Genomic DNA, 25,398 nt, shown 5'->3' on the forward strand with positions numbered 1-25,398 from the left:
CACTTTTCCATCTGTTCAACTGGCTTTTCACCATTTGGACTGTTTGGGTAACCTGTATATGGGTTGTACACAATGGGAAGAAATGGGTGTACACAGCATGGGAAGTCTCCCTCCTAAACAACTTTTTCCTAAAAAAAATACTGTTTTCTGTTATCAGCCTTATACATAGCTCAGCTAATGTGTCTCTCAATCCACATTTACAGATCTCTTTGAATTTCTTATCCTTTCTCACTTCAGGCTGTTAGTTTGCACAGTACTTTTTGTGACTTGGAGACAGCCTTGCTGGAATTGTAGATAGAACTCTACTAAATTAAATTTCCTTTGTGATCTCATCAGAATTTTGGCAGAGAATAACAGGTCCATCAACCCTCAGGGTTTGCCAATCGAATCACCATCACCTCATAAACAAAACGGCCATCTCCCTTGCTCTCCTTGCTGGGGAAGGGGAAATCTGTGTTAATGTGTTTGTGTTTGCTCCAGTTTGCTTTTATTCCAAAAAATAAAGGGCCTGTCTGTTATCATGCAGATGTTGCTGGCCATAAACACACAAAATGAAAGTGGAGAGAAGGCACCTTAAAAAGAAGTGATATCATTCTGATGACAACGGCCTTTCAAATTTACTGGTACTGTAAGTTGCTAGAAGAACTCCAGACTTTGTGAAAGTTAATGCAAGAGCAAGACTGCAGGGGGAGCAATAAAAGCTGTTTGTGCATGCAGACAAACTCCACCCCTCTTTTTCTCATCTATTGTCAGGGCTTTAATCAGCCTGGAATCAACTCTACACCTTCTTAAGTTTCTTAAGCTTAACTTGGTAGGCTTCTCACCTTCTTTTTAGTAATGAAATGAGCCCAATGACAACTTTTGAACCTGAACGATGTGATCACAAAATCAGGGGCACATATTTACTATCCTAGAGCTGCTTTATACTGAATTGAATCCTCTTAACCTTGGTGCTGTCAACTTTACTGATCTCTGTTATTTTGGGTCTTGTATTGAGGCCATTCCAACTCTACTGCCTAGGAATATTTAGCATGCTAGATGGTTTGAGCACATTGTTTTATATGTAAAGCATGCCTTCTGTAGAGTCAAGCCAAAATTTATCAATGGGCCATTCACCCCCCCAACAACTCTGAGATTTTTCTTTTTATCACACACCTAGAACAAGATTACTTTGCAGTTTCCCCCCAAATTATTTTCCAACAATTTTATGTGCATGCCAACCACCATTTCTCTCCTACGGTGCCTTGGACACCAGCTCCCAGACATAATGAGGGATACAATATGGTGGCCAACAGTTGACAGCAGGCTTGTTGCTGTTGCAGCTGCAACACCTGTCCTGCCAAACCTTCAGGAACAAAAGGAACTGTGCTACTGCCATTGCTAATGGTGAACCCCAACCCTGAGAAACTGTTCAAGAATTTCCCCTTCCCCATTGGTTCCCCTTACTAATTTCTCTGGCCACAAATAAGGAGGATAATTTAAAGAGAACATTGGTGTACACCTCTGGTACTCAGCCCATGAGGTCTGAAGCCTCCCTACCACTGTAAACCTTTGGTACATCTTTTTTGCAGCAAGATCAGATGACATCTTGGACAACAGCGAGTAATAATGGCTGCTATCATGTCCAGCGATGCGGTTCATAGATCCTTCAAGGTTTAAATGCAGACATAACAGTTTTTGTACTTGCTCCAAGCAGTAAGAAAAGCTGGAGGGGGACGACTTTGCTTTTGTTAGGAAAAGCCAGTGGCTTGGGTGAACATCAAAAGAACACTGATTTATTCTTCTGAGCAGGTGATTATTAAGCATGAATTGATGACAAAGCTTCCTGGCACAATGAGGCCAACTTTCCTGACAAATGCATAAACAGTGGAATGAAGCAGACAAGGAAGGAGAAAAGCCTGGCTGGTAGTTTACAGTAGGCCAGATTATCTTGGCACCTTTAGGTAGACTTTGGGCATAATATACAACCACCAGTGGCTGCTATTTGACAGCTGAATGTGGCCAAATGATAGCCTGTCATCAAGCTATTGGTTACTGCTTGTCCTCATGTGGTTTACTGTTTGGATATGGGACGGTTATACACCTGAGAAGTTGCAATACATCAGCTGTTCATTAGTCCCCCCCCCCAGAAGACCAAAGAACTGTATAATATTTATTTATTTGATTTATATCCCACCTGTCCTCCCAGAGGAGCCCAGAGCAGCACAGATTATAGACACAGAATACACATTTATTTTTCAAAGTGTGACTTTTCACCACAGGTGAAAGAACAGTTTGGGGCAAGTGGGATCAGGAAAATGGCAATGGGGAAAGTGGGGACCCTGATATGCTATGAGGCTTCCCACAGGTGCTTTCAGGGTTTTTTTTGGGGGGGGGGAGCCATGGAAGATCTAATTGCAGGTCGCCCAATGTCTCAACCAAATACCCGGTAAATTATCAACTGTTAGGAACAGCATTGCTACTTCTTTTCTGGTAGGGCTCCTCTGTCTTCTACAGTTGCATGATAGAAAATAATCAAATGTCATGGCTGGATATTAGCTGATATCATTTCTTACAACAATACAAATTAAAAATGGAGCTACGAGGAAATTAACAGAGTACTAAGAGATGGTATGATGACTAAAGCAGTGGTTCCCAATTAGCTAAGTACTGCAGACCCACTGTTTTTCAAAAGCCAAGCCATGGATCCCTTACTTTTGCAAATTTTAATATCTCTATGGTAGTTTTTGTTATGTGAATGGTGCTAGAGACCCCCACCCCAGTGGGTTGCACAGCCCCCCTGGTGTCAGCAGACCAACAATTGGGAACTGCAGGACTAAGGCATTCAATTCTCTTCTATACAAAACCCTTATTGAGCACCAATCCTCCTCCCAACAAAATCCAAAAAGCTGGTGGGAACTAAATGGGGATATAAACATTTAAGAGGATAAATGGAACAATTTATGGACAAAAGTACCATATAAAGCTCTGTCAGCAACTACTAGGGAACATTCACTAAATATTGAGCATGGATGGTATTTCACATCTTATATAAAGCCCAGTAGCTCTCTGTTACATTGGGGAGGATGCAAAGTTATAGGTACATACCATCATATGTGGTGGGAATGTCTACAAATACTGGAAGGAATTTTAAAAAGTGATATTTCAGATTACACCTCAGACGATCCCAATAACCCTGGTATTAGCCATCCTTAATTTATATACTTCAGATATGGACCAATTAAGAAGTAAGGAATTAGAATGGTAAAATCCAGAACTTGGAAAACAATGCAATTAATGAATATTGATCATTGGTATAAAATGGTCCAGCAAAAAGCCATAACGGAAAAGCTGTAGCAAAAATTGAAGGTGGCAAGGGGACAGTAAAACATGATAATTTTTATACTATATGGTGTGATTTTATTAAACATACAAATGAAACAACACATAGAATCATAGAGTTGGAAGGGATCCACCCTGAGGATCATCTAGTCAAATCCTCTGCAGTGCAGAAATATGCAACTGTCCCGTATGGAGATCAAACCTACAACCTTGGTGTTATCAGAACTATGCTCTAATCAACTGAGCTAAGAATGAGAAATACCTACAGCATATATTGCAACAAGGCATAGCTAAGCAGGCACTACTCATTAGCTCACTCCTATTACTCTGTGTTTTCCAAGTTGATTTATTGAAGAATTCATTTATTGCAATCACCTCATTGGTTTATTGTAATCACCTCATTATTATGTTCTGTAAAATAATATGTGTAGTATTTTACCTCCCTAGTGATCCATTTTTGTTAGTCATGTTATGTTTTATAATTTATAGGTGTGCAATTTTGTAACAAGAAAAATATATATACTGTTACATGGGAGGCAGACATTTCTCCCACGATAAGTGGTGGACTCTCCTTCCTTGGAGGTTTATAAACAGAGGTTGGATAGACATCTGCCATGGATGCTTTAGCATTGCAGGGGGTTGAACTAGATGGCCCTTGGGTCCCTTCCAACTCTAAGATTCTATTATTCTACTAACAGATTCAGACCTTCTCTTTATTGTACCTTCCTGGTGGAAAAGCTTCACCAGTTGAGTTTCTGCCTGTCACAATCTGATTTAAAACACCAGGGAAAAAGTGGGTAGACATTCGCCACTGGTCATGTGTAACAGAGCCACAATAACTCTCGAGGCATTACCACAGGGCTTAAATCAGGTGGCTTAAATTTTTGCTATGAGTTTACAACACTTAAAAAAAAACCATTAGCTGCATCACTTTTATAGCCCTGCTGGCTACAGAGTCCAGCCAAAATGGTTAGATTATATTTGGATCTCAAAGTTGCCCAGCTATTTGCTTATCTATCCCAAGTATGAATGGAAGACAGAAGTGTATTCACATTCTCTTTCTGATGACCCCCGTTTCACAGAACTGCCTCAAACCGCAGAGACTGGGGTTGTCTATAGAGCTTCCAATTCAAAACACACCCCAGAGCAGTGAAGAAGTGAATGTGTTTACTAAAAAAAAGGGGGGGGAGTCCTTCTTCACCATTATCTTTTCTTAAAACATTATGAACAAAAGGAACAATGACTGGACCCAACAAAGTTTCAGTTCAGGCTCCATTCCAAGGAGAGCTGCTTCTTCCATTTATAGCTATGTTGACTCCTGGCTTTGTTGCAACATCCCAAGTCTAGAAAATAAACTGTGACTATGTGTGTGGCTTTAAAGGACGGGTGAAGAAGAATAAGAACAAAACAAAAAAAACCCAAATTGGCCAATTGTCAAATTATCTTGTCTGCTCACAAGGAGGTTTGATGTTCCGAAAAACACAAAGCTATCTTTGTGCAATCTTAATCCAGTGCCTTAACTCCTTCTCGGTGATTTATTGGGGTGGCATGTTAGCAGCCTCTTCCCATATCACGTGCTGGTCAACAGAATAAAAGAAACGTTATGCTGAGGCAGAACCAGGTCTCTATAAATAGTTTTAGGACACAGCGATCCAACTGAGACAAGCCCATGCCTATCTTGTTTCTTGTAAACCGTGAAAGTATTTACTGGCTGAGTAGCAGAGCCTCACCTACGGATACCAAGCTGCAATCCCTTATTCACTCAAAACAAAATGAAATAAAGAACCTTCTCTCTTTTTAACTCAAGGGGTCTGATTATTTGTAGACAGCCTACAGAATGCATGGCCAGAGGTGCCACTTCTTTGCCAGAGTTACAGCACGTTGGGAACTGGAGGTCTCCAGTGAACATATAGCCAGCCATCCACTACAATCAAGCAGAAACCATAAGTCCACCATCCTATGCTTCACTTCCAGGAAGGGCCATACATTGTGCCTTAGCAGAAAGACCTGCTGCCTGCCTTGCAGACCTTTTGAACCTGGCCTGGGGGGGGGGGCCCTAACTGACTTCAGCTACAAAAGCAAAAGCTGCTGAATAGACTCTTGCTGGGTTGGGGGCCTGCTGTTGGTTTTTTTGTACCTTAATTTTAGATTGTGCTGTGATTTAAGTGGAAACTGTTTGGTTTGGTTGTGTATTTTTTGAGGGTTTATTTATTGTTTATGACAACTTGTGTTACATTGCAGTTACGTATTATTTTCATCTTGTGAGCTACATGGAGCATAGTTTGAACTGTGGAAAGATGACATACAAATAAAATTATGTATGTATGTATGTATGTATGTATGTTTAGCAAAGCAAATGGCTTTTATTTAAAAAGGAAAAGCTTGAAATGTACTACTACACGGTGGAAGAAAGGTACAGGACACCTGGTGTGCCATAAATCTCCTGCATCCATAGCCCATATTTATCTCCGATTAGTCAGAACATGAACTGCATTTTTCTTCCCTATCGAGTAGGAACCAGTTTACTGGCATGTTGACCCAATTCAAGCCATGCAGCATAGGATACCCATAACTCAAACCCATTATATTTCAGGACTAAAGTGGCTTAAAGCCTCAATGGATGCAGCAAGTAATCTTTTCAAAAAGCCATTTATGCTGGCACCAAGCAATGCTGAATCTTGTTATCTTGGACATCAATATACTACTTATCGTTTCCAGTGGATGACTCCAAACGTTTGTGTTTTGAGTGTGAATAATTTCTCACTGCTACAATAATTTCATTAAGCACTGAAATGGCTTAATGCTTAGTCTTTCCTGAAAGCGGAAGCAGCATGATACCATCCTTCCTGCTTGCTCTACAGCAAAGGTCATGCTCCACTGTCCATGGATGCTGACTGAAGCAGTGATGGCTGCAAGAAGCAGTTCCATAAGCCATGTTTTATGAATCTCTGTGTCTCAGTGCCAATTCTCCTGTCCTTACCAGTGGTAAAGGAATCAGGTAAGTATTGCCACACCACTTCCTTTGTGAGATGGTTCAATTCCAGATTATATTTATCTCCTGGTACCATTGCTAACTCCACTGTGGGCCCAGAAAGAGTGACACTGGGACTCACAAACCTCCTTGTTCATTGCAGACTTCAGCTCCGCAAGTGAGAGTATAAAGTGATTAATCTGTTAACACAAGGAAATACATCCTGAGGTCTGGCTGTAATTCACACTCAAAGGGGGTGGGGTGGGAATCTACATTGTCAAAATTATTAATAACTGCTTGAAATCAGTAAGGAGGCCACACTGTTCAGATTTAATACCCCACATTCCAAGGCTTAATTGGAACAAAAACAATTTCCAAATGCAGTTCCTTCTCCCCTCCCGCATTTGTCCACGTTGTAAGAGCCTACATTATGATGAATAGAAGAGGGCAGGCGAGAAGTAGGATTGCAGGTGCTTTCCTCGTTGAGTTAAATGTTTCCATAAAGCCCACATCAACACATCTCTACACCAGCAGGGCACTCTCAATATAGTGAAAGAACAGGATTCCCCATGTTGTAGAAAGGTTCATATGCACCCAGGCTGTATGCAAAGGTCCAGGTGAACATGGGGAGGCTAGGAGCAGAAGCAGCCTGCATGTACCCTCTCCCCGGTCCACCCCATTCACTGTGATGTATGATCAAGTGAAAGGGTGCACCAAGAATTTGTTTGCTGTGTGGTCAGTCAATTTTGGCATGTCTCATGCCATGCTCAAGCCAGCAGATACTTCAGCATCTGAAATCAACCCAGACTCCACCTAGGCTGGTGGTAACATGTGCTTGGCTTTAGCTCTAGACAAAATGGATGGCAAGGATAAAAAACAAAACACAATTTCTCATTCACGGTTGCCATTCTAGAGTTACATGTCCAGGACAAAATTAAAACCTGTCAGATAATAAAATAGGAATAAAGAGTAGAAAATTCTTTGTTTTAGAACAGGAAACCTGTCGTTTGAGATCTCCAGGAGTAATGACCAATCCTCACTGCACTTCACCCTCTGGCTTGAGTGGATGATGAATATAGCACTGCAATGTCATCTCTTTCACCCAGCCTCTCTTGCCCAGCTACCCACTCCATGTTCCAACCATGACTCTTGCTGCCCATTGCATGCTCTGCTATGTTGACACACCCTGTTGACACTTAGCATCTGATTTCCTTGCCAGAGTCCTTCTCCATGGTCCTTGAACATTATTGGAATAGTTCCCCTGGCCTTGGCATTCAGATTATGTCTGTCACTGGTACTGTCCCATTAGTGCCCCAGCCCTAGTCACACATTACAGTGAACAGGTGCATGGAAACCCTCCCTGTGTTCAGCCCTTTTGCTCCACTGTGTTTATAGCCTGGCATCTTGGCACCCATCTAATCATCAGAATGCCTCACCTCAATGAGTTTGCTTCCTGATTTTACCACCCATATCCCTCAACAGCTGACTGTCTGTAGCTTTATGCTGGAAAGAATTAACAAATGGTCCATGGCAGTAGCAGGGCTGTGATGTGCTTTCAGGTCAAAGAAAGCACAGGCTAACGGTATGTTTTGTTCTTCTGTTCAGGTTTATATCACAAGTGTGTAGAGTCTTCATTACCTAAAGTTTGGAGCAGTGGGAAAAGAAGGCCATATTCCCCTATCAACTCAGCCCATATCCCCTTCTGCCTTGACTCATTCTGTCTCTTTCCAAGTGGAAAGCTCTGCAGTTTTGTTTTGTTTTGTTTTTAATTTTTCCAGCTTATCTCATATTTGGCACCTGTTCTGCCTGCACAAAATTGGACTGTGTACACCCCCCTCCACTCCCCTCTCCAAACCACACACACACACACACACACACAACCCTCCGGTATTAGTATCTCAGGGCTGGAGGCTCTTTCCTGTTTAAAACTATATCAACACACATAATCTAGCCCAAATGTGTCAGCTGGTTTTAAGGAAATGTTTCCCCAACAGCTTTTATTCTCTCAAACTGCTGAGCTGCTCAGGGAATTGGAAAAGATTGCTCACTGTTTATCCACAAGGCTTTTTGCATGGTCCTTATTTTTTTTGGGGGGGGGGTTGTTGTTGTGCTTATTGTCTTTTAAAATCTGTTTAAAGCCCTGGCTATAATTAAGCAATCATGAATGAGCTGCAAGACAGAGCCCAATAAGGCCTCAGGAAAATATACTGGAGGGTTTGTTCAGCATATTATTTCACCTACCAAGCCTAGAGTCATGATGGGACTCTGCTTTTGCAGAAAAATGCCATTTCTTCAAGACTTACTTTAGGGCAATGGATAAATTTTGTTGGTAGAGCATGAGACTCTTAATCTCAGGGTCATGGGTTCGAGCCCCATGTTGGGGGGAAAGACAGTTGGACTAGATGCCCCTTCCAGCTCTACGATTCTATGATTTTCCTTCCGAAGGCAGAAGTGGCTCACTGGGTGGGAAGGAGCTACCATGCTAGCGAGGAGTTGCCGTTCCTTCCCAAGGCAGGCAGAGTGAGGTGGCTGGGAGGTTAGCATGGTGCAAATGCACTGACAGAGCCAATCTGGTGCTCCTGCCGGTACATTTATTATTTTTTAGAAGTTGTCAATATAGTAGAGTATGCTGAAATGAATCTGTTTTTAGAACTTGAGTTTTTGTGTTTGTTCTTGTTCTTATTATGTATTTTGTGCTCTCGTTTTGTATTTTCAATGTTGTGAACTTCCCTGTATACAGTGTATACAAATTTAATTACCAGTAATTAATTAATTAATCCTCTCATTACATCCAGATAGGGCTGGGAATGTCCCTCATCTGTAATTCTGAACAGTTGCTGTCAATCAGTGTAGAGGTTTTTCCCCCCTTTCATTACAAGCTTTATTGAAATACTTTTAAAACAATTACCAAGCATAAAGTGTTGCCTTCCTGAACAAATGCAGTGCAGACAAATTCTGAGCTAGATGGACCAATGATCTGACTCTGTATATGGCACCTTCCTATTGGGGACCCAACCAAGCTTCCATGGAACCCCAGGGGTTTCCTAGAGCAGAGATTGAAAACTGTGATAAGGAGAGAGCTGAACATCATATCTGAAGCTAAGGCAGATGCCCACTGGCACAGTGAGAAGCCTGCTTCTCTGAGAGAGGAAGAGGCAGAAGCTGCTAAGATTAAGTTTACATTATTACTCATAAAGTTGTGATGGGGTAACTCAGGGGAATTAGAGAGAGGAAACCGAGGTTAATCCCAAGGATAAAATCCCAATTCTTGTTGTTTATAAATGCATCATTTGAAGTCACAATAGACCCTACGTGAAGCAAATACTTAAGAGCAAGATCAGACCTATTATTCAAAGATGGAATACATTTCTTATCTCAAGGGTATGAAGCTAGTAGCACCAGATTAAACACCCCCCCCAAAATGTCCCATCTAATGAAATATGAGACAAAAGAAAATAACATACCCTCCAGTCCTTGCAGCCACATATTTTGCCAGTTGCCCGAGGCCTTCTACTTCCCAGGAAAGTTTGCTCCTGGTGGCAACTTCTCCCCATTTCCCAGCTTTCCCTGGACACATTCACAACAAAAGCAGCAGGCCTATGTCTACATTTTATTGCAATGTTATTTTATTGCGATGATTAGTAAAACTGATCAGCAGCAGGCAACCGGAAGCACAGTGAGAAGCAGCTGAGTTCTACTGACAGGAGGGATGCAGTTGCTGAGCTTGTTAATTGTTTCCTCTTTCACTCTCATCAGCTGTTTCTAGGACGCTGTTGGCCAACTCAGAGGTAATAATCACAGCACACAGGCATGCCTATTTACCTTGTCACCTTGGTATATGGACCTTGCTAGCTGAAGCAACAGGCTGCCAAAGGTTGACATTTAGAGGTCCCTTGAGGATCAATTAAAGAGTTTTCAGGTGGCAATGTTGTCGTAACAAACATTTCAGCTTAATTTGACTCTAAGGGTTTCATGGAAATACATTGCCATCATTGGTCCAGTGGCAAAAATATCAAACTCCACCATTGCCAACTCAGCTGCCAGATGCTACAGAACTGAACCAGTACTCATCCCTGGCTGGTATAAAGGTGTCTGCTGAACTGTTTCCAAATGTGGCAGGTGGGGCAAAAGGAGCTGGGAGTTGCTATCTCCCCTCTCTATATGGAGCTTCAATTATGGCAGTGTTAAAAACCTGGATCTATAGGCCAATGTTGGAGGCCTGAATCCACAAGGTATTATGCCACACTGGAATGGAACAAATGAACACAGCAGAGCAGGGCCTATGGGTGTCAATCAGGGCTATGAGGGAAGGTCTTAATGATGTCATGCACCTGATCACAGCCTTTAAAACTTTGATTAAACATTCCAGGAAATAATTCCTACTAAGCACTATTCTCAGACAGATTGAGTCATCTCATTCAATGGTTGCATAGGTGTCAGTCAGAGTAAATATGTATGCTTCAAGGGCAGCTTTGCTTTCAGAATGAAAATAGATACCCCTAAGACAATTAGCCCAACTCTAGACATCAAGAAAGTACGTCCGGTTCATGATAGTTTGCAAAACTTTACTGACCAAGGTGTTGGCATTCCAACCAGAAGGTGAGACAGTCAGACCAGAAGTGATATTGTGGGAAGAGAATGCAGAGATTCACACAAAACTGAGCAGGAGGACCAAGCAGGGAGTCAGGTAGGAACAGGCAAAAATAGGGATGCTGAAGAAATCAGGAGTAAAATCACCTGTAGTGAATGAAGAGAGGAGAGATGACAGCTGAATAAAAGGGGTGGCAAGCACTGCCAAGGATGCAGGAAGCAGCTGAGAAGAGGAGATATGTAAAGTCTGGGGTAGCATACTGTACTGTACTGGTTAACTGGTAGGAACTAAACTAAGCTTCTTTACAAATACCTACATTCAAAGTTCATAACATGTAGTTTAGAACCAGAAATGCTCCCTTAGCTCATGACTAGGCAACATTGTCCACTGTCTCCATGTTATGTCTCACTGTCTCTTGAGCCATTAGCTTGTGCCATTAGATATTCAGAAGACATGAAATGTATTAAAATTCAAGGCCCAACATTTAAACTAATATTCTATGGAGACAATGTGCTATCATTGCTCTTTAACGCAGGAAGTTCACTTCCTGCCTTATTGAAAAACATAACAAATGGTGGTGAATTGCATGAAATGGAGATTAAGAACAGAAATCCCCAGCCTTCTAGCGGAGAATTTGTCCTTTAAAATGTACACTCTTCCATTTTATATCCTACAGCCAGGACATTTTCTGCCTAGAAACATGAGAAATTAACTATGAAAGTCACCAGACATTAGTATTGCTGTGAACAATATTCAGAGGCTTCCCTCATCCTTTTCTTTGGGTGGTGGTGGGGGGGGGGGGGGGCACAGGAAGAAAAATACTCTTTAAATGAATGTTATGTTTCAGGAGCCTTCTAGGTTTTTTAAAAAAATTGTTTTTACATTTATAAGCCACTCTTCATTCAAGGATCACAGGGTTGTTTACAGTATACAATTGTCATATTTTGAAACGGGGAGTGCTAAGTCACAAGCTCTGTGTTTTCTGTATCATGTACTTCTACCTTGAAGAATAAAGCAACTTCAAAGCCGTCAGTACTATCTCAGGGTTAGAAAATATGAGGCATACAATTGCACCACAAACCCATCAGGGAAGAAATGGATCAGACCAGAGGCTCATCGAGTCCAGTATTTTGTTCTCACAGCAGCCAACCAGATACCTATGGGAAGTCCACAAGCAGGGCACAAATACAACGGTGCTCTCCCAACTTGTTGCTCCCCAGCAACTGGCATTCAGAGAGGTACTCCCTCTGACACTGAAGGCACAGCACATCCATCATGACTAGCAGTAGCCATGGATTGCTCTAGGCAAGGTTTCCCCAAACCAAGGCCCAGATGCGGCCCAATCGCCTTCTAAATCCGGCCTGTGGATGGTCCAGGAATCAGCGTGTTTTTACATGAGTAGATTGTGTCCTTTTATTTAAAATGCATCTCTGGGTTATTTGTGGGGCCTGCCTGGTGTTTTTACATGAGTAGAATGTGTGCTTTTATTTAAAATGCATCTCTGGGTTATTTGTGGGGCATAGGAATTTGTTCCTTTCCCGCCCCAAAATATAGTCCAGCCCCCCACAAGGTCTGAGGGACTGTGGACTGGGCCCCCTGCTGAAAAAGTTTGCTGACCCCTGCTCTAGGCACCTTTTTAAGACATCCAAGTTGATGGCCACCACTATCTTGTGGAAGTGAATTCGCTAGGTCCTCTGTGTGAAGAAGCCCTTCCTTTTGCCTGTTATGAATCTTCCACCTATCTGTTTCACTGGATGGGAACAGACTCTTGATGGAAAGAAATCAAAATTAATCCAGGGGATAACTTTGAGGCAGCAAAGACACACAAGACTCCCCTCTACCCCGCCACACACACACACACACACACACACACACAATTTGCGAATAGTGTTTGTGAATTCGCAGGTGCGGATTCCATTTCAGTTCTGCTTGAAATATCCCCAGCACTAATACTGGCAGATGCTTGTTTCCAAAAGGAACTCTTTGGAAAGATAGAAAGGAGGGAGTTTCTGACCTTAAGCATCTCTGCAGCTGTACTCTGCTCTTTATTATTAGGCCTCACTTAAGCTGCCAGAAGTCCAGCCACCAAACTGTCATCACTCTCTTGGTTAATCGGAAATTGGGGGCCCATTTCATCCACGGAGAAAGCCTGACTTGCTCACCATTTTGAGCCAGGCAAGCTAGTTGTTCTTGACTTCCCTGTTTGGATAGTTCATGAATGTTCTAGTTGAGACACTGCATATCTTTAATTATTTCAGAACAAATAAAATGACACCGAAAATCACTATGTGGTGGAGACAAGGCGAGAGGGGAAATGAAGGTTGGAATCCAAGGAAACTTGCCTAGAAGGCAACAATAGTTGCTACAAGAATCCACCTGCTTATTGCACAGCTCCTGTTATATGCACCCATGGTATAGAGAGCATTGGGACTCATTCTGTGACGCTCTTGCACTTGAAACAATTCCAGTGTAAAGTTTGTGAGTAGGATGCAATATCAGTGCTTTGCATTTGTAAAGATGTTAAGGTCATGTTAGCAGTGATTGTGTTTATCTCTACTCTAGCTAGGCTCTAGGGTTCCATCATCAGCAGGCTCCTGGCAACTGAGCTCAATCTTCCAAAATCTCAGTGGCCCCATGGGAGGAACCAACTTCATCTTTAGTGATTCAGATGCTGCAAGGACTGTATCTACAGCAAGCTGGTAGATTGGTAGTTTGTATGTTTTATGAAACAACAGTTTGTAGGTGCTTTGTTGTTCTGACACAAAGGCCATAATCATATTATTATACAATTATGTGATTATTATTATATTATTATACAATTATTGTACTCCCCCATCACCCTAAGAACTCAGGGCAGGCTACAATAATTAAAACACAGTTTAAAGCAACATAAATTTTTCAGCATTGGGCTCTATTTTGTGGGAAGCTAGGTGATACTTCTTTAAAAAATTATTAAATAAGACTCAAATAGCAGTGCCATCAAGATATTCCCATAGAAGAGATTTTATTTTTCTGGCACTCCCAACTCTGGAGGGATAAAAAAAATGGAACCCAGCAGAGTTAACAGTATTGATTTGTGGACATTAAGTCCCCCTGAAGCTTAAAATGAAGAGCAGCCAATTGTTTTTTGGGGGGGAAAGGGAACCAATTCATAACCACTGTGCTAGTCTTCATAAGTGAATGGAGTGATTATTACTATGCAGCCTTTGCCAACAGCATTTTTTTTAAGAGTCTGTCATTATCGGACTACAAAAATGAAACATACCTAATTTGGAGAGAAGACTTGTTATAGGCACTGTACAAGAGTGTAGAAAGGTTAGTAAGTTATCTGGATCTAAAAAGTTATCTGGCACAGAATGTCTGCTGTGTGGTTCAAAATCATTATCCAGCTTTGCTCACATAAGGGCTACAATGTTTTTCATTATTTCTGCTCTCTTCCATAAAAGGTACGGATCAGGGTCGGAGACTGGCAGCAGTGGCTTATGAACGACTGGATTTTATATTTTCAAAGTAAGCTTTTTCCATGGTTTCTTCGTCTCTGCGTGCCTTTGTTGTGCAACCTGAGACCTTAAGGTAAAGCAAAGTTAGAATCCAATTAAAAGCCGTAAGAATTTCCTCCATTGCCATCTGAAGTTGGAAAACAATCTGAAGACAAATAATGAGGCTGCCCACAAAACAATAAGCAGTAGTGCAACAGGAGAAAGCATGTTTTGGAGCCAAACTGTAGATCTCCCCAGGCTGTGGTTGTTAGTTCTGGGTCCTGTCTGAAGGAACTTTGGAAACAAGTTGTTTGATTACAGCACATGATAGCAAGCCCCTAAGTTACTTTGTGTACCTTTATCCATGAAATTATGGCTGCCAGATCCCATCAGGCCCTTTAGTCCAAAAAGGTGCTCCATAACAGAGGAAGAAGTGTGAACAACAAAGCTTAAATAAGAGGAAAGGAAGAGGGAGCGAGGCCACTGGAGCTGAGATACCTTTAGAGAAACAGCATTGCTACCTTTGCTCTTAGGACATAAATCTGGGCAGAGAATAGCAGCTAAAGGGGTGTGCAAGGGGGAGCCTTTCATGTCACTTGCCTTCGGTTTATAGCTCTTGCACTGGACACAGGGCCTCTTTAGGACTGAAAGCCCCTTTTGTATTAATCTCCCTGAACGTGGCTGTCTCATGCTTTAAATCTCCCACCAGACAGCTGCCCTCATTGTTCAAGCCTTACGCTCAAGCAGCTGCCCTGGGATACCGAAGCCTCTTTTAAATCAAAGTCATCCCCTCTTCCAGGCAGCTGTTCCTGGACTCCATGACTTGGGCTCCATCTCTAGACTCCAGTGAAGAGCTCAGTCTTGCACGATGCTTATCTTCCCTCTGGTGATAACTCATGTTACATTAAATTTGGCAGGATGGGTCAAAATGCCTCAGAGTTAGATTAATGTAGTTTTGTGTCCACAGAGTTTGTCCATTTGTGAAGAGGCATGAGTCAGGTGTTCTCCTGATTCACTTTGTAGTGATTTGGGGGGCTACGGGTGGGAAGACTCTTTTAGAGACCATTAATCCTGCCCCCCTTTTTTGTTGCAGTTTTCAACTGCACACAGCTAGATTTCTCTCACTCTCCCGCTGTTATAGAGCACTTCCCCCCCCCCAATGTTTCTTTTCATTATGAGTCATCTCAGCTAAACAAGGAGAACACAGTAAATGTGATGACTTCACATTGCTATACAGTCATGTATCAATGGGACCAATGGCTGTGTCCTAATCAGTGGCGGAGCTTCATGCTCCGGCACCAGGGGGCAGAGAGCAGACGGGGGCGGGACTTGCACGCATCCCAGGGGTGTGGCACGCATTCTGGGGGCATGGCACGCCATCTGCGGGGGCGTGGCACCCAGCGTGGTCGGGGGGCAGCTGCGATGGCACCCCACCGGGATCGCACTGCCAGGAGCAGTGTGCTCCCCCTGGCATTCCTCTTCCTCCACCAGCGGTCCTAATGTCACTAGAAGCAAATGAAACCCATTAGAGGGGAAAGCTCCCTATACAGATAAGATGGGCAATCCTACTCAATATCAGGAATCATGAGCATAGCAATCTTACATAAGTCTACTCAGAATAAAGTCCCACTGAGTTCCATGAGGTTTACTCCCATGTAAATGGTCTAGAACTGCGGTCTTAAACTTTTTTTCTTTTCTTTTCTTTTTTGCATTGAACTCCTACAGTTTACTGACAGGCCTGGTTCACCTGCAACACCGAACCACATTTTAAAATAAACTATGGTTTAACACAGGATTTCCCAAACTTGGGTTTCCAGCTGTTTTTGGACTACAACTCCCACCATCCCTAGCTAGCAGGACCAATGGTCAAGGATGAAACCTTGGTTTAACATACTCAAGTGCTTTGCTCCTCACCCACCTTGTTGCTGGCTGTGTCATGGAGAAAACAAGCTATTAATGACGTCTGGACCTGGGCTCATGCTTTGTTTCTTCCTAACAAACCATGAATAGAGGCAAAGGTTTGTTCTTGGCTTACTACCCATGTTTTGTTTGAGAGAAACAAACAAACTTGCTTGGGTCTACACACGACTAGTAAGAATCTGGTTTGTTTCCTTCCCCACAGGGCACAATCAGGAGTGAGGAGGAGCTAAGCTGTCATACACACTTAAAACCATACTTTTTTTTAATACTGCATGAAAACTGAGTGAAGAGCCTTTCTGATGCTGACATAATCCCCATCCATTTTGGATCAGCCCCAGATCTAATTCTGATGTCAATTGTGGCTGTACAGGAGGCAGTTGTGTTTCATTTCTCCACCAAGATTCTTCTTCTCTTCCTAAAGATTTAAGGGAAGGGGTAAAGAGGCTGGATCTTGCTCAGTTCCACACATTACCAGCTTTTGGTTCCCTTGACTCCATCTTGGTATTGATGCGGAAACCTTTAATAAGTGATTCATGTAGCTGGCCAGCATTCCAGTGAAGTCACAAGAGGCACAGTGCCATTTCCAAAGCTCTACTGCAAATTACATCCAAAAATCTCTTCAGAATTTCCTTGCACTCAATATGACAGCACAGAAGAAGAAACAGCACTTACGGAAATTGGTTCAATGACAACTTTTGTAAGAGAATTATTTATTTTTATTTTTGCTAAGGCTGGCCTTCGCTAAGCCTGTTCTTCAAATCATCCCCCAGAGATCAGGATGGAAAAGGGAACTTGGATGAAGCCTTGTTCTGACTTCCCACACAGCTCAGGTCTAAAGAAAACAGATGCCTTCCCAGTCACACACAATGGAGCACAGTTCTTCCATATTACGCTTTGGCAGTGAAGGGTTGGTTTGGAGATTTGAGTTGTGGTGATCACACAGTGGTCTTAAGATTTAACAGTAACACCCACCTCCAAATTTCAGGTATGAGTGGTAAGGAAATGTCTGGCTTTGAGAGTTCCAAGAACAAAAACCTGAAAGTGGCACATAGTGGGGTTAATGGCTATTCATGTCACCAAATTTTGTTCAAAACAGATCAAACCAAAGCTTTTCTGTGCTAGAATTAGAAGGTCCTTAAACGTAAAGGTAAAGGGACCCCTGACCGTTAGGTCCAGTTGCGGCCAACTCTGGGGTTGCAGCGCTCATCTCGCTCTATAGGCCGAGGGAGCTAGTGTTCTTCCGCAGACAGCTTTTAGGTCATGTGGCCAGCATGACTAAGCCGCTTCTGGCGAACCAGAGCAGCGCACGGAAACACTGTTTACTTTCCTGCTGAAGTGGTACCTATTTATCTACTTGCACTTTGACATGTTTTCTAACTTCTAGGTTGGCAGGAGCAGGGACCGAGCAATGGGAGCTCACCCCGTCATGGGGATTTGAACCGCCAACCTTCCGATCAGTAAACCCTAGCCTCTGTGGTTTAGACCACAGCGCCACCCGCATCCTTAGCACTCTGCAAAACTCCAGCTATGTTGTGAATGGTTACCAAGAAGCTATGGCAATAAAAACAGAAAACTCAGATGATGCCCTGCATCACACTCTAAGCTTGTAAAGGGAGGGAGGAATAAGATAAGAACTAAGAGAAAGGGTGACTTCTACTGCACACCAAAAGGAAGTTGCAAACACCTCCAACCTTTCTTGTAAGGTGGTATGTCAGGGCTTAAGATGCTCTGAAAAGCAACAAAGAAAGGGAGGAGGAAGCTGTTTTATCTAATCAGCAAACATGGGGTAGGAAGCCACTCCTCTCTAATTATTAACTCCTGTGCAGTCATGGATTGGGCAAGAGAATGATACCTACAGCAAGAATGGGAAAGGAGGAATCTGTGATCATGGAATGGACTCTTTGAAACAAATAAACAAAACTTGGTACCATCGAGGAGGGAATGGAACAGGAGATATAATGTATAACCAGAGTAATTGAAAACAAGATATAACTACAGTGGTACCTTGGTTCTCAAACGCCTTGGTTCTCAAATGCTTTGCTTCCCAAGCTCCGGAAACCCGGAAGTAAGTGTTCTGGTTTTTGAACATTTTTCAGAAGCCGAACATCCGATGCGGCTGTTGGCTATTGTTTCCGGGGCACCTACACCAATCAGAAGCTGTGCCTTGGTTTTTGAACATTTTGGAAGTCAAATGGACTTCCGGAACTGATTAAGTTTGGCCCTTTTGTTTTTGCTATTTATTTAGTGTTTTTGTTTTTGAAGCTTTTCTGATTAATTAGTTTTTGTGACTGTGTGGAACCCAGTTCAGCTACTGATTGATTGATTGATTGTGTGACTGCAGAAATGGATAAAAGCCCCCCATCCAAACAATGATTATCATCAATGCAGGTAAGAAAAAATAATAATTTTAATTTTTATCATCCACAATAGTGTCTTTTTATAGTACAGTACATTGATTATTGCTTTCATTTTATGGATCAATGGTCTCATTAGATAGTAAAATTCATGTTAAATTGCTGTTTTAGGGGTTGTTTTTAAAAGTCTGGAATGGATTAATTCGTTTTGCATTACTCTCAGTGGGGAAAGGATTCTGGATTTTGCTAAATAAAGAGGCTGTTTTTCACTAGATTTGTTTGCCACAGTAAGATGATTATGCATACCAAAGCATCATGTAGAACAGAATGCTATGCACGTCACAACCTTGCTGGCTGAATGCTTTTCTTAGTGAGATGTTTCCAATGCTCGATATTTTTAAAAAAAACAACAACAACACAATGTCAAAGTCCATTTCTTTGGAAGTTCAGAATATAGACCCAGGCAAATGTAGCCCCAGCAATGTCCTCATCCTTGATAAGTTATAAAGCTCTGACATGTACCGGTAGTTTATAGCAGCTTGGAGGGCAGGGGAAGATATGCAGATACAATGGGAAATTAATTTTGGAGGGTGGCGCTGTGGTCTAAACCACTGAGCCTAGGGCTTGCCAACCAGAAGGTTGGCAGTTCAAATCCCCGTGACGGGGTGAGTTCCCGTTGCTTGGTCCCAGCTCCTGCCAACCTAGCAGTTCGAAAGCATGCCAGTGCAAGTAGATAAATAGGTACCGCTCTGGCGGGAAGGTAAACATCGCTGCTCTGGTTTTGCCAGGAGCGGCTTAGTCATGCTGGCCACATGACCCGGAAAAACTGTCTGCGGACAAATGCCGGCTCCCTTGGCCAGTAAAGGGAGATGAGTGGCACAACCCCAGAGTTGTTCGCAACTGGACATAACTGTCAAGGGTCCTTTACCTTTTTTATGTGCCCTCCAGCCACTAAGTAATTATTACCCAAATTTGTACCACCTAACATTTATCTCCAGCTCTGCAAATATGGATCCACTCTATGATCTGTATGTCTGACTGACACCCTCAAATACAAGAAGCAGAAGAAGGGAAGCTCCACTAGGCATGCAGCTCGAAACTCCCATTTGTTCTAGGAGTGTTTTGCGACAGGGAATTTCATTAGCGCAAGCAGTTTATGAGCTCTGCACGGTGGAAGGAAAGGAGGACCTTTTTCTGCCTCCCTACTTCCAGCCACTCTCTGAAGACCAGTCTTCTTCACAGACCCTCATAAGAATATTAGGGGGCGGGCAAGGGAAGCACGGCTTTGTTTTTTGCAGTCTTCAGATGAGGACTAGACCATGTGAAAAATGAACATCAGATTTTAGCTGCAGTTCATTCATTTTCAGCTTTGTATTCTTGTTATAAAAAAGCATGCCTAGACATTCCATTGTTGTGCCCATAACCTAGGTTTAAGGTGCCACTTAGCTCCTAGCTTTCATGTCTCAGTTTCTAATCAGTCATGCACACTGATCCTGAAGGGAGAGAAAGAGGAGCAGCTCAGGGAACAGCTTCTGTTACAGAGCTAGGAGCCCACGCAGAAAGCAGGGTCTACAAAGCCAGGATGGAACATTGTCCAGGATTCTCTGGCAGTAACAGTCACAGTGCAGTGAGCAGAGCTATGGAAATGCTAGATGAAGCTAGGGTAAGGCAAGGTGGTGGAAAGGTCAGGGCTGTACTGGTGGAGCTAATCTGACAATCCTGATAGTGTTTCTGCACATGAACAAACTTTGCCCCATTGCACCTCAGTCCAGGAAAGCAGCAAGTACGCTGGTATTAACTCCACAACTCCGCCCCACAAAGTCAGCTGCTATTGTTCTCCAGAAGGTAACTAAACCAGAACCAAGTAAGAAATGGACTGGCCTTCCTTCTGCACTTGAAACAAGAATGCCATGAGTCCCAAGAGTGGCAGTCAAGGGCAACTAGTATGTGAACACTCAGGTACTCTGTGCAGGAAATAAGATTAAGAAGACTCTATCCTGCCCACTTACTCAAATTCATCCTTAGTCCTCCCCTTTAACAATGCAAAATTATGGGAGTCTCAGTCAAGGCACATCAGAACGCCAAGATTTGAGAAAAAGCAATAGGCAATGTTCAATCTACAGTACTTGGGAATAAAAGTAGCATCATTTTATCATCTACGTACCTGCCCTCTTGTCTACCTTCTCTCTTAAGGAGAATGAAGAATGTATCCAAGGCATGAGAATAACCCCAATGACTCCATCACCCATGTCTTGAAGCAGCTACTAGTAGAGAAGCCCATGTCCCTATGTCAGTGTCCCTTCAGACAGGGGATGGCTTTATCATACGGAACACTAAAGGTGCCCATGCCCAAGTGAAGCAACACTATGGAAGTGCATATTAATGTTGTTTGAAGGATTCCCTTTCACTACCATCCCAGCAAGTACCTGAACCACCTGAACCACCTGAACAAGAACCACCTGAACAAGGACATTTTGGAAAGACAAGACACTTAAGTACATCCAGCACTAAAATTATCTCTAGCACCATGTATTTATTTGCATTTATGTACCACTTAATATTTCAAAAATCTACAGGTCATGTGCTAGTATGAATGCTTGATCCACAAAGCCTGGGACTCAACAAACCACCTGCTTTTGCTATCTGGCTGGAACTACTTAGTTAAGAGGCTGACAGGCCACAAAACTGGGTATACTTGCCCTAGTATGTTTGAGCACAAGAAAAACTTGCAATGCATCCATTACACTGGAAAGTACATATCACAGAACTCTCCATTCCCAAAATGGGAACATCTCATGTATGTCATATTCTCACTGAAGTAAAACTGCCCTAAGATCAGATGAGTCCCATGTGTCTAGTGAGCCAATGTTGTAACATACAGAATTCACAAATATACAGCAAATGCACCAACAGAGAGATCTGGAAGCATGTAAAAAGGTATACAATGCATCTTTAGAAGTCTACAGTGAACTTGAATACCACTCAAAATAGATGTCAAATCCACCCCCCAAAATCTGCCCCCCTTAATTTCAGCTATGTGAAAGCAGCCATGAACTAAAGCACAGATTTTGTACCTCCAAAATAGTAACAGATTATAGCCCACATGAATGGTGGAAGAGGTATTAGGAAAACACAAATGCATTTGTACACAAAGAACGGCACAATGTAAAAAAGAAGAAGCTCGTTTTCTGCTTACCTTCTTGGCATTTGGGTGGAATTTCAGTCACTGCTGGCTGTAGCTTTGGTTCTGGTGGCAGGTGCTGATTGGTTGGGAAAAGCTCCACGTTTTCATTCTGCTTGACTGGTGGTACTGGAACCTCTGAAGATTTTGCTACCTGGATTTCCACACGTTTGGTGGCAACATCAGGCACAGGTGGGCTAGCAGCTTCCATTCTGCGCTGTGTTGGCTCGGGGATCTTTGAGGGGACTTCCATTCTGCGAAGAGCTTGGTCCTGAGGCTTGCCTATATTGATCTCAGTCCTCCTGGGAGCGGTTTCAGGGGGCTTGTGCCCCAGCACATCTGCTCTCTTGAGGCCAAATCTTGAAGCTCCTGGGGTGGAGTTCTCCACTTGCTTAGATGAGATATCAATGGAGATTTCTGTTCTTCTGGACACTGGCTCAGGATGTTTTGGTCCAGAGAGCTCAACTCTCCTCAGAGAAGATTTAGGAGATCTTTGTGCAGAAGACTCCACATGTCTGGAAGGGGTCTCTGAATTCTTGGTGCCAAGATCCTGGAATTTCTGTGAGGAGCTGGACACTGTGGACCTAGCAAGAGGGTTGGGTGTCCGTCTTTGTGGAGTGGAAGAATTTGGAGGCTGGTCTGCTTCTTCAACCTCAAAGGATCTTTTCAGAGCTGGATGATTAACAAAAAGACATAATCAAGTTTAAACACCACAATCAACTGTGTGAGATTACTGACCTCAGAGACACAAACAAAAACCTAGAGTTCAAGTCCCCAGTCATGTAAATTCATGTTTCATTGAGCACTGTCCTGCAAACCGCTCTTTTCCATACATTTCATTATGCTGAACCTGGAAGGGGGACTCATTCCTGTTGTGCTAAACCTAGAAGTCAGGTAAACAACACAATGTCTCGTAGATTCTTGAGCAAAGCCCAAAGTCTGGGAGAGCCCCTGCTCCACATGAATTTCCAGAAAATGTCACATGGTGTTTCACCAGATTCAAAAATCAGTGGATCCATGGTGAAATGTGAGGTCCCTCCCCAAATCTTTGACTTCTTACTAATCATACTGTTTTGGGCTCTTCCTCTTGAAATGTGCCCTGCTCCGTTTATTCAGTTATTATAAGCCCTATTGTTCAACTGCATGACATTGATTCAGGTGACTTGTTTGCTAGGACTTACACACACAACTGTTGCAAATATCCACAGTGCCATTCTTTCTAAAATAAAATCCAAGTCCATTTGGAAACAGCAGAAACATACACACAGAGAGATCTTCCTGCCAAGACTAAATTCATCCAGGATCACTTTTCACCTTATTTTGTGTGCTCATATCCACAAAACAATTGTAAAGGAATGCCCAGAAAATGGCTGAAGATTGGCATCTTTGTTATACATGCATGGTGCACATCTGGCACATCCATCTGGCAAACCTCCCAAAAGGTCTCCTTGCGAGTTACAGAAATTGCACCATCAGACATTTCCTTACACAGATCTTCAGAAAGTAAAGAGAGAGAAGCAATATGGGATGTGGTCCCATTCCACGTGGTACAAATTTCAATAGTGCTGACCCAGCATGGTCTAAAAGACAATCACTTGGTCTTTGTTACGGTGTAGGTATACAAAAAAGGGCAGGACACAGTGATTGCTCAAGTATTTTGTCGGGAAAATTTGCTCAGATGAAAGGAATAAAGCCTCCATTTCTATCTCAATGTGCTTTCTGTTCCACAGGACCAAATATATAACCCTTGATCTAGGACAGTGGTTTTCAATGATAGTCAGGGGTGCCACAGGCAACACTGGCCTCTGTCCCTCTTTCCTTCCCTCTCTCCTCTGATGCCCTCTTGTGTCTCTGCCTCCCAAAGGCTTGCACAGCTGTTTATTGCAGCAGCCCTGGCGAGAAGCTCCTTGGGTGAATGGTGCCTCTGGAGCTGGCCAGGGAGTGCTTCCCAGGCCCCTGTGGGGCAGTGTGAGACCAGGGTTGGCAGCTGTGACTGCCCAGAGGACTCCCAAGGGGAGGGGAGAGGAGAGGAGGCTGAGGGAACACTCCACAAGGTAGGGTGTTTGAAAAGGGGTGAGGGGCTGCCAGCTCTGCAGGCAAGGGGTGACATAACTGGACTCCTGAGCCCCACTGGGGTGCCGCAGAAAGAATGCAGTTGGTCAAGGGAGCCGTGGACTCAAAAAGGTTGAAAACCTCTGATCTATGGCCTAGAAACCACATTGCTTAAGCCAATATACTAGTCTATGGATCACAAGCTGCCCATTCAGTAGAACATATCCAGGCTGCATTTAAAGGAACGTAAGAAGTTGTATGAAGAACCCAGTGCAATGATGCAGCTAACCACAAGCTGCTGAAGTAGACATTTTGGTTATGCAGGAAAGGAAAGGAAATTGAAGCAGGAAAGTGTGTCGTTACTGTTATTTTAAAATAATTGCTTGATGCATTTGGGCTATGTTTAATAACGGGCTACATCATGACTGTCACAATTTTTCATTGCACAGACACCTGGAAGCATCTTAAGCTGGAGACAGGAAGCCTCAAAGCCACAGTGAGCAGAGTACATGCGACAGCATCCACTGTGACAAGGCCATTTATTGTAGCATTGCAGTGGTATGATGTTGGGAGCAGTTATCTGCACAGCACAGTTGCTGCAGCCTCAAAACATCACAGGGTGCTTGCAACATTATACTTAACCTTCCTGGTTTGTGCATTACCACCAATTAAGATAAATGGCTGTTTACATACCGCATTTGCTAGGTAATGAGACACATTATCTTTTGAAAGAGGTTAAGTGTCTTCTCAGTTAAAACTACCACTCAGAAAACATCAGATCTTTATTGCTATCAAATGAAGACAACAGTGCAGTGAGTAATGAGGGTTTCAAAAGCACTGAGCAATAAGCTAAAAAGAACCCCAGAGACAAGCACCACAGAACTACAACAAATGAGGTAATGAGGCAATGGCATCACACTTTCTTCTGAGCTAGAGATGAACAAACCTAGCCTTGGGAAGTTTCAAAATCAATCTCAATTATTTCTGTTAAGCATCTGAACGAGAACTTGCATTCCAATCAGATTGTGGGGGTGGGTGTGATTTGAAGTGGGGAGGAAGGGGTGTAAGGGGCAGGGAACCTCGAAAATAGCAAGGCTGTGCCTGAAAACAGGAGGGAGGAAGAGCTGAGCCAGAGAAATGAGGGATGTGAAAGGCTGAAGCAGACCCAAAGATTGGGGGATGGGGGGAAATGTCAACAAGTGTATTGAATTGAGGTGGTGGGTGGTGGCAGGGGATAATGTGCTGTTAGTGTGAAGCGAGCTGGAGGTTGGGAGAAAAGAAACAAAAGCATAGGTCCCAAGGCTTGGGGTGCTGAGTAAGTGGCTGAGGAGGAAAAGAAAGGGAAGACTAATTTTTATTACACTTTGTAATGACCAGCCAAGCCTTTGGCAGCAGGTCCCAAAGTAATTTTGAGTGGTGTGGCAACAACAACGCCACATTTGAGCCAGGCTCAAGACTCTGCTTTGCTTGCACACTCACTCACCCTGGAGCCTTCCCAAATGGGAAGTGGGGGGGGGGGTAGACAGAGA

The 25,398-nt window shown here is 43.1% G+C and overlaps 1 protein-coding gene across 3 annotated transcripts in view; it reads right to left on the minus strand.

Moving 5' to 3' along the window:
• The window catches only part of SEPTIN9 (septin 9), a 211,572-nt gene that overhangs the window by 69,866 nt on the left and 116,308 nt on the right, over positions 1 to 25,398 (minus strand). For all 3 annotated transcript variants that reach the window (XM_033139451.1, XM_033139453.1, XM_033139452.1), the window contains one exon: positions 21,833 to 22,489. In XM_033139451.1, the coding sequence (XP_032995342.1) occupies positions 21,833 to 22,489 (657 nt within the window). The remainder of the gene's footprint in view (positions 1 to 21,832; positions 22,490 to 25,398) is intronic.

The sequence above is a fragment of the Lacerta agilis genome, chromosome 2 (assembly GCF_009819535.1).
Source record: "Lacerta agilis isolate rLacAgi1 chromosome 2, rLacAgi1.pri, whole genome shotgun sequence".
NCBI lineage: Eukaryota > Metazoa > Chordata > Lepidosauria > Squamata > Lacertidae > Lacerta > Lacerta agilis.